Genomic DNA, 15,230 nt, shown 5'->3' on the forward strand with positions numbered 1-15,230 from the left:
GGTGGGAAGGAAGATGGACAGGTCATAAGGGCAGTGCTGAGTAGGAAGGTTGGAACTGGGGGGAGGGAAATGCGGAAACAGGTGCAAGTCACAGTGATGCCGTGTAGTTGGAAGGTCCCGAGGCTGAAGATGAGGTGATCTTCCTCCAGGTGTCGGGTGGTTATGAAGTGGCAATGGAGGAGGCCCAGGACCTGCATGTCTTTGGCGGAGTGGGAGGGGTCGTTGAAGTTTTTGCCCATGGGGCAGTGGGTTTGGTTGATGCGAGTGTTCTGGAGATGTTCTCTGAAGTGCTTTGCGAGTAGGTGTCATGTCTCCCCAGTGTGTAGGAGACCGCACCGGGAGCAACGTATCCAGTAAATGACGTGTGAAAGTGCAGGTAAATCTCTGATGGATGTGGAAGGCTCCTTTGGGGCCTTGGACAGAGGTGAAAGGGAGGTGTGGGTGCAGGTTTTGCAGGAAGGTGTCCAGAGGGGAGGTGGGTTGGAGGGGGCGCGTGGATGATGAGGGAGTTGTAATGGGAATGGTCTTTACCAAAAGCGGATAGGGGTGGGGAGAGAAATATATCTCTGGTGGTGGAGTCCATTTGTTGGTTGTGGAAATGGTGGAGGATGATGTGATGTATACAGAGGTTGGTGGGGTGGAAGATAATTGGTCATGACACTAAGGACAGCTTCACTTTTTTTCAAAGTAAAACATTGGGAATCTTTTATGACCGCTTCCAATATCAGAAAGTGTCTTTATAATTTTTTTATGATTCATCTGAAAGACAACATCTCTGTAACAGTGCAATACTACCTTTGTATCATGTTAGGCTGGCACTCCAGATTTTTTGTATTCAAGTATCTGCAGTGGAACTTTAACCCAGAATCTTTGGCCTCCTAGCCACAGCTCAATTTTAAAAAGTTGACCATCCATTCCCAGCGCCCCTTCCTATTTTTCATCTGCGTGCTTACTGTCCTGGCCCTGTCACAGCCTTTGACCCCCTAGGCACAGACTCCTGAGCTGAACTATCTACTCCATATCACCAAAACTGCACACCCACCTCTGTAACATCCTTATCTTTGTCTGTACCTCAGCTCATCCACTGCTGAAGTCCTCACTTATGCTATTGTTTTCTCAGAATTTAACCATGCCATTGCTGTCCTGATTAGCCTCTTGTCTTGTGTACCCTCCGTAAAGCTGATATCATTCAAACTCTGTTACAGCTATCCTAACTCACGTTAGGTCCTGAGCAGCCCAGTACTTATTGAACCAGACTGGAACCGGATGTGGAAATTTAAAGTTCCAATCATTGTGTTTACAAATCTCTGCATGCTCTTGTCCCTGTCAATCTATGTACTGTAAACTTTCATAATCCAAGTCTTGAGATCTTTGGACTGCTCCAATTCTGGCTTATTGTATTTTCCTGGTTTTTGTTGCATTGCCATTGTCTTCAGTTGCCTGGACACTCCTTCCTCTATTCCTTTCTTTCCTCCTTCATAGTGACAAGCCTACCACATTGTTCAAGTACTTTTTGGTTACCTGTTCTAATATACCCTTATGTAACTTGTCAGCTTGTGATTGTTGGCATTCCTGTGAAGGCCATTGGGCTTTAGCTTTGGTAAAAACACTATGTAGTGCAAGTTGTAGTTCCAAATTAGGTTAGAAAGCTTCAAAATCAGAGAATTACATTGGGTGTAATTCAGCATCAAGCAGAAATGATGATTGCTCCATTTAATTTTATTGTATTTATACAAAAGTGATTCATACAATGGCATGGAGTCAAACCATTTGGCCCATGTGTGCACCAGCCTGCAAATGAGTATTATTACCCAGTACCAAACTCCAACTTTGTCCCCATACCCTTTCACATTATTTTTATCCAAATAATCGTCCAATGCCTTTATGCATTCCTCAATTTGACCTGCTTCCATCATGCTTCGAGGAAATGCATTCCATACCCTAACTACTTGCTGAGAGAAAGTGTTTTTTTTCCTCCTACTACCTTTGCCTCTTCTGTAAAGTTAAATTTATGCCATTTCGTTTCTGTTCTTTTTGCAAGCAGAAACCAATTCTCCTCTATATTCTCTCCAGTATAATCCACTTATAATTTTGAAAATTTCTGTCAGATCTCCTCTTAACATGCTTGTCTCCTACTTCTCTTCAATCTGTCCTTGTAATTGTAGTTTCTCAACCCTGGAACTATTTATGTAAGTCACTTCTGCACTCTCTCCAATGCGTTAACATCCTTCCTATAATGTGACATCCAAAACTGTGCACAGTAGTCCAGTTGAGGTCAAAATATTGTCTTATGCAAGTTCAACATCACCTCTTTGCTCTTGTATTCTATGTCCCTATTAATAAAGCCAAGGATACAATACTCCTTACTTGCTGCGCTCTATCTGTCCTGCCATCTTCAATGATCTTGGCTAATAGTGAATCAGCAGAGATCTATATAAGAGTCAGAGAGTCATAGAGACGTACAGCACGGAAACAGACCCTTCGGTCCAACCTGTTCATGCCGACCAGCTATCCCAACCCAATCTAGTCCCACCTGCCAGCACCCGGCCCATATCCCTCCCAGCCCTTCCTATTCATATACCCATCCAGATACCTTTTAAATGCTGTAATTGTACCAGCCTTCACCACTTCCTCTGGCAGCCCATTCCACACACGCACCACCCCCTGTGTGAAAATGTTATCCCTTAAGTCTCCATAATCTAACTGAATAGGAGAGCAGGCTAGAAGGTCTGTAAAATCTACTCCTGTTCCTATTTTTTATCTCCTGATGTATTAATTTATAAGTATTAGAGCATAACTGGACCAGACCATTTGATTAACTGTACCATCTCCAATTATGTATAATGCAACCACAGCATCAACACCAGTCATCAATCTCCATCCTCACATTTGAGACAGGTCAATTTAGGGAATACATTTACAACGTGCATTTATCCAACAGTTTTAATACACGTGGGTTTTAAGGAGGATCTTTTTGTTTGGGAGAGGCGGGTGGGGTCTTTACAGAAAATCCCCGAAGCACGCCTAGTTTGTTGAAATCCCGGTTACCAATGGTTGGAGGGGAGAGGGGAGGGGATCCGCAAGAGACTGTACAAAGACAAAGCGCTGACAGAGTGGATGCAGAGAATGAGCAGTTCTGGAGCTGGAAAAAGTTTGGGTTACGTGACCTTTATGGAAGATTATAGGTCAAGCATTGGATTTGTTTAAAGTGATGATGGCAGTTTTGAAAAGAAGTAATTTACAATTACAGCCTGTGAGGGGTCTGAGAAGGAATTTGAGAGGTCAGGAGATAAACAAGAATGGGGTTCATGTTGCAGATGATTGGTCTTGTATGTGAAATGAACTCTGAGAGGGCATGATCTTGTGTCCTCTGGAGTAGAACTTGAATATAACAAAGTTAAAAATCACTCAACACCAGGTTATAGTCCAACAGGTTTATTTGGAAGCACTAGCTTTTGGAGCGCTGCTCCTTCATCAGGTGGCACCTACAAGCTTGACTTGGAGGCTGAGTTAAGGCTGTAAGGAATGTATAGTAATTTAGCTACTGCTTAAAACAAAAATAAACAGTTCTCAGCAGGAGACTTTCTTCTGTTATCATTTTCACAGCATACAAGAATGTGTAAGGTTGTGGGGAGATGAGCAGCACACTGTGAATTGCTCATTAAGAGAGACAGTGAGGGTTTGGGCCAAATGACCACTTTCTGTGCTGTAACAATTCTGAGTAGAAAGTTACTCTGTTGCATTTTTTGCTGTACACCTCTAGTGACCAACCGCGAATGTGCCATCTAAATCTCCAGGATCTGTTTTTATGATCGGTTCAGCAAGTATTGAATGCTTCACTTGGGTTTGTAATGTTGTCAGAGCTTGACTGAACCACTGCCTTTAGCTGTTGTCAGTTGTTTGTTTTGCGATTGATTGTTAAATGCTAAAGACATGCTACAACCAGATTCTTATCCACACAGCACACCAGTTTGCTTGATGCTTTGTACTTTTGTGTCCAGTGTCTCAATTGATTGACACCTGTTGCAGTTCCCAATGAAGTTATTGCACAGTATTCATACAATGGTTAGTAAATGGATTTTAATTTATTATAATTCCAGTCATCAAACAGATAAGATCATTGTTGTGGTTCTGTTCGCCGAGCTGGGAATTTGTGTTGCAGACGTTTCGACCCCTGTCTGGGTGACATCCTCAGTGCTTGGGAGCCTCCTGTGAAGCGCTTCTGTGATCTTTCCTCCGGCATTTGTAGTGATTTGAATCTGCCTCTTCCGGTTGTCAGTTCCAGCTGTCCGTTGCAGTGGCCGGTATAATGGGTCCAGGTCGATGTGCTTATTAATTGAATCTGTGGATGAGTGCCATGCCTCTAGGAATTCCCTGGCTGTTCTCTGTCTGGCTTGCCCTGTGTTAGTAGTGTTGTCCCAGTCGAATTCATGTTGCTTGTCATCTGCGTGTGTGGCTACTAAGGATAGCTGGTCGTGTCGTTTCGTGGCTAGTTGGTTTTCATGGATGCGGATTGTTAGCTGTCTTCCTGTTTTCCTATGTAGTGTTTTGTGCAGTCCTTGCATGGGATTTTGTACACTACATTGGTTTTGCTCATGCTAGATATTGGGTCCTTCGTTCTGGTGAGTTGTTGGCTGTTGGTTTGTGTGCTGTTATGAGTCCTAGTGGTCACAGTAGTCTGGCTGTCAGTTCGGAAATGCTCTTGCAATTCCCAGCATGAGCAAAACCAATGTAGTGTACAAAATCCCATGCAAGGACTGCACAAAACACTACATAGGACAAACAGGAAGACAGCTAACAATCCGCATCCATGAACACCAACTAGCCACGAAACGACACGACCAACTATCCTTAGTAGCCACACACGCAGATGACAAGCAACATGAATTCGACTGGGACAACACTACTATTATAGGACAAGCCAGGGAATTCCTAGTGGCATGGCACTCATCCACAGATTAAGGCACTCATCCACAGATTGAATCAATAAGCATATCGACCTGTACCCAATATACCGACCACTGCAGCGGACAGCTGGAACTGACAACCGGAAGCGGCAGATTCAAACCACTACAAATGCTGGAGGAAAGATCACAGAAGCGCTTCACAGGAGGCTCCCAAGCACTGAGGATGTCACCTAGACAGGGGACGAAATGTCTGCAACACAAATTCCCAGCTCGGCGAACAGAACCATAACAACGAGCACCCGAGCTACAAATCTTCTCACAGACTTTGAAGATAAGCTCATGGCTGCATGTTGATTATTTTTGATTAAACCTGTTTGGATGAGTTACAACACCAGTGCATTCTGAGTTTGGACTTGAATCTGGACCTTCTGGCCCTTGAGTAGGTACACAGTCACTACATAAAACCCTCCCTTCTATATGTTGGTAAAAGGAAAATATTTTTAATCAGCCTGTTCATATAGGCTATGACACCCCTGGGGCAGGTGAAACTTAAACCCAGACCTTCTAGGCCAAAGACAGGAATACCACCACTCTGCCACGAGACCCATTTTTTCCTGCATGCAGAAACAATAACATTTTTTATACTTATGAATTTACTATTGTGTCTTCTCTTTAAATTGTGTTGTATAAACAAAACAGAGGCATATTTGGATTTATTGAGATTTATTTTAGTATGTTGTAGTTGTAGAGTGAACTTTAATACTCCATGAATCAGTTTTCAACTCCCCAGAAAAAATTCTCAATGAAGTGCCCATTAGTAATGATTTACAGTTAGAAATTGTGACCAAGCAAAATCCTCGCTGCTGTGTATTTTGATCAGTGTCTCAAAGTTATTTCAGACATTTGAAATGTTCTTGTGATTACTGGTTTGTGAAGTTTGCTATCACTAATGTCTGTTGGATTTCAGGAATAAACTGTTTTGGTTCCCTTGTGAAATGTCACTTTTCAACATGTTTTATCCACAGTACCTGTGAGTCACAGTGCTAGAAATATGGAGCACTGCTATGGCAGATTGTATAATGGTACTTTGGGAGCCTTGCCTTTGACATTTCAGGAAACTGATTTGATTATGGGAAAATAATCCCCGACCCGAAGGCTTAATAAATTATACATACAGTCGCATACACTTTTTCAAAAAGACCAATTATCTTTAGTTACATTATATAAAGGCTGTATGCAAAGATTTCAGTGAATTTAAGTGACCCAAATTTTAGTTTGTTAGGATTTCATTTCAGATATCATATTTGAAATTCTTGATTATCTAATGAGAAAAAACAAATAACTATTTGCAGTCATGTCCTGACTGAGAGTGTCTCAAAGCACATCTTGGTAATGTGTTAGTTTTAAATGGCCTGGAATTTTATAGGCAAACCCAGATGGCGTTAAAGCCTTCTAACTGTCTTACCTGTTTAGTGATTTATGTGTTAATCCCACCAACTGCTCTGCACAATGACTTGGAAAATTCATTTTGCACTTCCTGTTTGCAGGAAGACAGAACACTCCACACAGATGGTTGACCAAGGACCCTGCAATGTGGAAGTGAGAGACACTTTGACCTATTCTGAATTTGTTCACCGGTATGTTTTTGCAGCTAAGCTGAACATATCCTTCAGTCCTCTACTTGTGGAGTTTGAAATGTATCTCATCTGATCATAGCCATTGCCAAATCCACTACATCCGTCTCCAACATCTCCGCCTTTTAGAATTTGAATTTACTGAAAATCTCTGCTATAATATTGGTGGATCCTTGGCATGGACCATTATTTTTGTGTGTGTGGTGAGTGCAGAGTGTCTTAAGTCTGTGAGGGGGTGCATGTGTGGGAGTCTGTGTGGTACGTGTGTGTGTACGTGTGTGTGTACGTGTGTGTGTACGTGTGTGTGTACGTGTGTGTGTACGTGTGTGTATACGTGTGTGTACGTACAATGTGACACGGCCCCAAGGTCCCGGGCGCGGCCCCCCCTCCGGGTACTGAACGTAGCTATCGGCCTCCGCTCGGCCACTTTCCTCTGCTGCCTGTCCCGACGTCCACTTTCAGAGTTACGTTGCACTTTGCTCAAAAACCACATACATTCATGTAGAACTCTGAGCTCAAAAACTGCATGAATTTATGTAAAACTCTGTTATCTCACTTTTTAGATTGGAATCAATCTAAACATCAGGTCATAGACAGAGAACACAGGGGGCTAACACCTTCAACATATTGTCTAGCTATCACCATTGTCAACAGCTAACCCGAGAATGCAACTTAAAAAAAATGGTTTTGTGATTTACACATGAAAGAAGTGAAACTATCAATGTATTCTAACAAATGAAAGGCTTAACAGACAATCAATTCTTCAATGTATAATTTCAGTTACATCACACTGCAAATTTTTGCTATAAATTCTGTGTTATGATCGAGCCCTCCGCAATCACCTGATGAAGGAGCGTCGCTCCGAAAGCTAGTGTGCTTCCAATTAAACCTGTTGGACTATAACCTGGTGTTGTGATTTTTAACTTTGTACACCCCAGTCCAACACTGGCATCTCCGAATCATTATTTCCTCGAGGCTGTGTCTTCACTGAGCTCCACATAGACTAGACACAAACCGTTGCCTATTGATCCAAATTAACATATAATTTGACATATAATGGGAGATCAATCTAACTAATCTGCACACCAAGTGTTACCCTTGATCAATGCTGAGCTCTTGACTTGCCAAGTAGTCTGATACTTCATGAGATATATTTACATCTCCTTACTCAACTAATCCAGGCAAACATCTGATCAAAGATTTGTCGTTTTTATTACAACAACCACTTAAAAAGCTGCCTTGGAAGAGATTGTAACCGTTTATCACATGAGCTGACGTGAACTTAAAAGTTCGCACACACAATAATGCATTTTGTTGACCAAGAGTTAAGATACAAGTTTAATCGGGATTTTCTGAAAGTAGCAGAATTGTTCACAGTTGCTATGATACTTAATAGATGTTGGGCTTAGCCTGAGAAACCATTGCAACAGAATCAATATCTTGCCCAATGATTACATCTCATCTGATTTACTGCTTTGTACAATTCATTTCATTTAGTTCTCCAGGAAACGTTGATACAAATTTGTCACTGGAGTATTGGGGCACATTGATCTAACTTATGGCGATTTTTGCCAAAATCGTTATGGTGAATGTTTGCTTTGTGATTATTCAAGAAATGCTCAAAGCTGCCAACAGAAACAAGAATTTGGACTAAATAGAGTAGTCTTTATAAATTAAATGGCTGTAAGGCCCTTGTGGAATCCATGTGTGATTTTTGATTCTATTTCTCATTTCCTTGTTTCATGTGCTTCAGTTTTATGACCTGTTGGTTTGAAAATGGTTGTACTTGGTTCTGCTGCTTCATTGGGTAAATCTTTGATGAGAAGACTAATTTGATAAGTATAAAAAAGTTGGCAAAATAAACTGTTAGTGAGAACATAGTTCTTACATGTTTCTGTACTTGCACTTGGCAGCCAATGAAGACAAAACGTTTGTATGTTCCAATTGTTAAAATAAAACATAGCATTCCATGTTTTACAGGTCCGCATATTCTAAGCCGGTGATTATCCGAGGAATCACACAGAATGAGGTGAATGACTTTTGATGTGCAGTTTTCTGTTCAAACATAACTCATTAAAAAGCAAAGTTGTGGCATTTCGAAGTGCTCTAATTTATGTTTGCTAGATGTATGCTTATGTGTTCCAAGCAAACGAGTCTTTGAACAGAATATATGCTTTATCACTTAGAATCTTTGAATGATACAGTGCAAGGAGGTCATTCAGCCCATTGTGCCAATTATGTCCTTTGTTCAAGCTAACCAATTATTCCTACACCTTTGTTCTTTCTTCATGGACCTGTGAATTCTTTCCCATTACATTTTTTTATTCAATTCTCTTATGAAAGTTTCACCATCTTTAAGGCAATATGTTTCAGTTCACAACAATGTGACAGGTCAGATGTTTCTTTGTGTTGCCTCTAGTCTCTCTGCTAACACTCTTAAATCTGTGTCCTGTGGTTGCAATCCTGTTGTCCACTGGACACAGTTTCTGTGTATTTACTCTGTTAAAACCATTCATTATTTTATCAAATCTCCTCACAACACTGCTTTAAGGAGAACAACCCAGGCTTCTTGTGTTTGACGTGAGATTGCTGAAGTACCTCATCTCTGGTACCATTTTTGTAAATATGGTTCCTACCTTTTCAAAGGTCTTGACCTGTTCCCTAAAAAAATGATTGAGTGTAGCACAGATTGAGTGTAGCATTTCAGCTGAGAGCTAATTTGCAAAGTACTTCTGGCACTTGGCCAGGTATATGGGCTGAAAATCTCCTCTTTTGGGGAATCTGATTATCTACTGGATTTGCACATTTATTCTTTGATAGGAGAGGGCTTTTTGGAAATTACTCAAGCAATGCTTTTCTTTTTTTTGGTCTGGAATATGAAATGAATTTCATATGATTTGTTCTCTGGTTATGAATTCCTGCTGTAAAATTACTTGCCTCAGCAGTTGAGAGATTTTTAAGTAGAAATGTCACCCTGGTAATGTATTTAATATAATTACACCCACAGCCAAGTGTATTCAGCTGGTGCTGGTTAAGTGTGTTATACAATTTCCTGAAGAATCTCTAATAGTAAATTGGAGAAATCATTGAAATAAGGGTGGTACAAGTATGGCATGAGCTGCCAGAGAAAGTAGTGGAGGCTGGTACAATTGTAACATTTAAAAGGTATTTGGATGGGTGTATGAATAGGTATTTGGAGGGATATGGGCCAGGTCTGGCAGGTGGGACGAGATTGGGTTGGGATATCTGGTCGGCATGGATGGGTTGGACCGAAGGGTCTGTTTTCATCTCTATGACTCTAAATGGACACATGTTGACCACAGTACTGCCAAGCTAACCAGACTAGATAGGGGAGCAAAAAGAGACACTTTAGAAAATTGTACTAAAGCTGTTCAGAAACATATCACTTGACTTATTCGTGGGATGAGGGTATTATCCTATGAGGGAAGGTTGGGTAGACTGGGCCTGTACTACTTGAAATTTTGAAGAATGATATATGATCTTAAGATTCTGAAGAACTATTTTAAGAATAAGAGTTCTTTCTTTTAAGAGGGCCTTGAATTTATTTCTGAGAGTTGTTATTCTGTGGAATTCTTTTATACCCAGAAAATAGTGAATGCTGCGTTATTGAATGTAATGAAGGTAGAATTAGATTTTGATAGACAAGGGAATCAGTGGTTATGGGAGTAGAAGAAAAGCAGGGGTCAGACTACAGCCAGCTCACCCATGATCTTAATGAATTGCAGAACAATCTTGATAGGCTGAATGGCCTAATCTTACTCCTAAATCATATGTTCTCACAACCTGGAGTGCAGGTTCATCGCTCTTTGAAAGTGGCGTCGCAGGTAGATAGAATAGTGAAGAAGACATTTGGTATGCTTTCCTTTATTGGTCATAGTGTTGAGTTACAGGAGTTGGGAGTTACAGAAGTTGGGAGTTGTGGCTGTACAGAACATTGGTTAGGCCACTGTTGGAATATTGCATGCAATTCTGATTTCCTTCCTATCGGAAAGATGTTGTGAAACTTGAAAGGGTTCAGAAAAGATTTACGAGGATATTGCCAGAGTTAGAGGATTTGAGCTATAGGGAGAGGTTGAATAGGCTAGGGCTTTTTTCCCTGGAGCATCGGAGGCTGAGGGGTGACCTTATAGAGGTTTACAAAATCATGAGGGACATAGATAGGATAAATAGACAAAGCCTTTTCCCTGGGGTGGGGGAGTTCAGAACTAGAAGGCATAGGTTTAAGTTGAGAGGGGAAACATATAAAAGAGACCTAAGGGTCAACTTTTTCATGCAAGAGGGTGATATGTGTATGGAATGAGCTGCCAGAGGAAGTGGTGGAGGCTAGTACAATTGCAACATTTAAAAGGCATCAGGATGGGTATATGAATAAGAAGGGTTTGGAGGGATATGGACTGGGTGCTGGCAGGGGGAACTAGATTGGGTTGGGATATCTGGTCAGCATGGACAAGTTGGACCGAAGGATCTGTTTCTGTGCCGAATGTCGTTATGACTCTATGATAACACCAAGATCGCACCTCTTAAAAATATTCAAAGCACTACACCTACAATGAGATGGTTTTGCATAACAATCCCAGTTATTTAATGGCAGTCATTTAATGTTCAAGAAGTTCGCTCAAACATTAATGAGATCATCAGTTAATCTGTTCTTGTTGGCATTGGCTGAGGGATGATTGTTGGCTGGAGCAAGCTGAGAGATTTCTGGAACAGGAGAAACAAGAGCAACTCCCCCTTCCCTCTCCTGCCAATGAAGACAATGCAGGTTTAGCTTGTCTGAAGTGCTGAAGACAGGTTTGTTTTCAAGAAAATGATCTACAGTTTGCTTTCTGGAACTTATTCAAGATGTAGTCAAAGCCAGCCCAGTACACTAGCCACCTGCTGACTGTTACTGAGTCAAACAGAAACATATAATTGTAGTCTGTTGTTGAGTAGAAGTTTAGTTGTACACTAGATACCAGGACTGTAATTTAAGCTCATGTTCAAGTTTTAATCTCTCAACTCTTTCTTCAGTCATGTGGTTCATGATGTAATTTATACTCCTCTTTTAAATTATAGTCTTACTAGTCATTTTCAAACCAATCCATTATTCTGCACATGTAATGTCGAAATATGGGGATGTCATTACTGAGCCAACAGTTGTTATTAGTGTCAGACACCACAACAGGAAATGGTGAAGTGCCAAACCTCCTCTGAAAGATGTTCTGTGACCTGGCATTGTATGTGTTTGAATCTTGCAGCAATTCCGGGCTCTCTGTTCAAAGCAAAGTCTCCTGCAAGAGTTTGGAAATCGGTTGGTGAGATTGAGCACAGCAAACACTTACTCCTATCGGAAAGGTACACACGTTTAGTAAACACATTCCATACCCCTTTGTAGGCCAGTTATAATTTCTAACCTGCTGATTTAGTTTCTTCTGTGAACTACTTCAATACGGTTTTTTAAAATTTCCCTTTTCTTTTATATCCTTAGAAGATTTTAGTTCATCATGCTTACATCAGTTTTTTGGTAAGGCAATCTAATACCAATCTCAATATCCCACTCTCTCCCAAGAGTCTTGTATTCTCTGCTGCTTCAAATCATTATCCAGTTTTCCTTTTGAAGGATTTAGCAGTCTCCAGTTTTAAAAAGAATACTTGGTTGTTTTTGATTTTATTCATTCGCACCAATCAACAGTTTCATTCAGTGTACACACTGTCATTGTTTTTTCCAAATGTATTACCTCATTCTTTGATAAAGCCTCAGTTTTTGTGTTGTGGGCAAATTTTGTGCATATGCTCCCTATACTGAGATCCATATTGGATATGTGTAAAAATGTGTACATTGAGATGTCAAAGGCTTCTTTGTTCATAAGCTGTACTGTGCTGTATTCTTCTCTTCCTTCCCTTTCCCACTAAGTGCATACGTTAATTTTCCCAGTACAGGGTGCAAGCATTTGACTTCCTCACATTTTTTGGATGCTGCAAGGTTTGAAAATATTGTTGGTCATTTCTTCCCATTCAGTATCTCACTGGATGGCCTGACTTTCTCACTGGTCCATTTATTGCGATAGCTTTTTGCATTATATCCTTCTGAACACACACAGTTTTGTTACTGAATTTATTGGATGTATATGTGTAAAACACCACGACAAGAACAATTTTGTTTTGCTGCTTCTCCTGGGTTCCACCTGCTTTTCGTCTTCAGCTTTATATCTGTCTGCTGTAATGTATTGGTCCATTAGGACTGCTTAAAATGTGTTTTTGTCAACAGTGAATCATCGAGCAACTATGAATTAAATGTAAAAAGAAATTTATCCAATGCAATGCAGTATGTAATCTGCTTATTTTCTCTCCTTGTCTCACTCCAGCCAATATGTAAATAGTGTTCTAAGTGTAACAAAAAATGAAGATCAAGGGAAAATCTGCAGTTGTCATAAAAATCAGTATAAATACAAGCAAAATCACCAGCTATACTCTCAAATAAACAGTTTACCGTATCTACATTACCGTTGATGTTCCTTTTAAAGAATATGTGAACACATGATGAAACCGCAGTCTTTGGATTCTTTGGGAAGCGGTGAGTTTTTCTTTGATTGAAAGATTATTGATTCCAAAGGCACCCTTTCATACATACCAATAGGAATGAAGAGAAAACAACAAATGAGGAATAATAATATATGAAAAGATAGCGGTCCTAGAACTTTGTTTGAACAGCACGTTCCTGCACATTGAGGTCATATTTTATACTTTACATCAGTGTCTTTTCCAGAATTATTCAAACTAGGGGTACTAAGTGAATCAGTATAAGAGAGTTCATATCTGATACCATAACATCCAACCTCAAAACTCACTTTTAACAAGAATCATTTTAGGTGTAACCTTTTTGAGCAAGATCTATCAGTTAACATGCTCTGGATCAAGGAATGGAACCACCAGAATCGCTATCAGATTTATTGTGTTAATCCCCATCTGTCAAATGTTAAGGTTTGGATTACCATGGTGAGAGTGGTTAAGATGCAGTGCAGCCAACCTCAAATGCCAGAACCTCATTACAAAACACCTTAGCACTTGTAGACAGACACACGCAATACTGCACGTTTATCAAGGAGCATCCCTCCGACAGACTAAGCGATCACCTTATACTTAGTGAATGAGCAAACTATTCTTGTCTGGGTTTTGCATTTGATAAATAAATAAATTTTTGAAGATGTAAATGGGCAAAAATGTTTTAATTTTGTATCGTGTTGGGCCAATGATTGACTTGTTATCTGCATTTGAGCCTTCATCAGTACCACTCTGCTCTAATCGCTCGGAGTGAAAATATGAGCAGCTTGATCTGAGCCATTCTCCAATTTCTTTTATTTTTTTGTGGGGAGACACTTGGACTCCCCAAAGCAACCATTCTGTGATCAGGAAGACGTGGCATGGTGCAACTGAACCTGTATTTCACCAGTGTCACATTTAGCGAAGCAGTACACTTCATACAAATGACATTATTGACTAAATTAATTCTTCTCAAATCCGCTTATTGTGACTCACTATCTGTTTTATTAGCATATGCAGTTACAGGGAGGCAAGAGCCTTGTCAGTGAGTACTTAGAAGTCTTTAAGCTTGCTTTCAAGTTTGATCAGTGGACACTCCTCAACAGTGTTGAGTCATTCTTTGTATTGTAGCCTAGTCTTGATGACCCCACTGCTGTTGAGTAGCTGCAATGATTTAAAAGGGCACAGTGTTACTGTGGGAAATCAAAGGCACTAAGATGACTATATGGTTAGAGAGGGACAAGTGCATGTCTGGTAATGAAGATCTGCAATGACAAGTTGTTTCTGCGATGTTTCCTGTGTGAGCAGATACATTCTACTTCTTTGGAGATAACAATTTTACAGAGTGGGACTCGCTGTTCAGGACATATATCCAGCCTCCATACCAACTACCTGGGACAACTGGGGCTTACAGTTTCGGGATCGCAGGTTAGTCCATAAGGTCATAAAACGTGGAAATAGGTTTTTTGCTCATGTGTCTGTGCTAGACAGAATCTTCAGCTTCTCTACTGCGGTTTTGAACAACACAAACCCATCAACAAATAGACCACTTCAATGGCATGTGCAAGTCACAAGTCATACCTCCTAATATTGATGCCAGTACAGTTGGCTGAGGCAAGCAGAAATTGTCTTATGTATTAGTAAATCTGAATTTTATTTTGTGACTTCATTTTGGAAAAACTGATAAAATCACAGGCCCAAATCAATATGAAAGGTAGCTGTGAGGCTGATAGATTGAAGCTGGCAGGAATTTGTGAGGCAAAGTTATGGCGTTGAACTAATAGTGAAGGAGAGGATGCATGGGTACTAAATTTGAGCCAATAACTGGAGAAAGCACAGTGAGGCTGAGCTGTTAGATATAGGAAGAACAAAGTCAGGAGCTGTAAAGCAGTAAGATAGTGTTGGAAAAGAGATCAGAATCTTTTTAAAAACATTCTTCTTGATTGCAGAAACCCAAATATATTTGACAGTGAAACCTTAATTGAAGCAAGGCTGTGCCCAAGATTGGAACATGTTCTTTAGATTTATTTCAGTCTGTGGCTGAATCTCAAAGAAATCAGGAGTGGTCATGTAGCTGATAACCGAATGACTGGTTTGAAGCAAGGATCAAATGGTCTTAGGGTGTAGGTTTGCTCACTGAGCTGTAGGT

The 15,230-nt window shown here is 40.4% G+C and overlaps 1 protein-coding gene across 1 annotated transcript in view; it reads left to right on the plus strand.

The window, feature by feature from the left end:
* jmjd8 (jumonji domain containing 8) overlaps positions 1-15,230 on the plus strand; it is a 27,855-nt gene that overhangs the window by 1,088 nt on the left and 11,537 nt on the right. Inside the window, 6 exon segments of the mRNA XM_043711091.1 lie at positions 6,455-6,544; positions 8,522-8,570; positions 11,800-11,896; positions 13,027-13,074; positions 13,077-13,115; positions 14,390-14,509. Coding sequence (XP_043567026.1) covers positions 6,455-6,544; positions 8,522-8,570; positions 11,800-11,896; positions 13,027-13,074; positions 13,077-13,115; positions 14,390-14,509 — 443 coding nt within the window.

Source organism: Chiloscyllium plagiosum, chromosome 21 (assembly GCF_004010195.1).
Source record: "Chiloscyllium plagiosum isolate BGI_BamShark_2017 chromosome 21, ASM401019v2, whole genome shotgun sequence".
Classification (NCBI taxonomy): Eukaryota; Metazoa; Chordata; class Chondrichthyes; order Orectolobiformes; family Hemiscylliidae; genus Chiloscyllium; species Chiloscyllium plagiosum.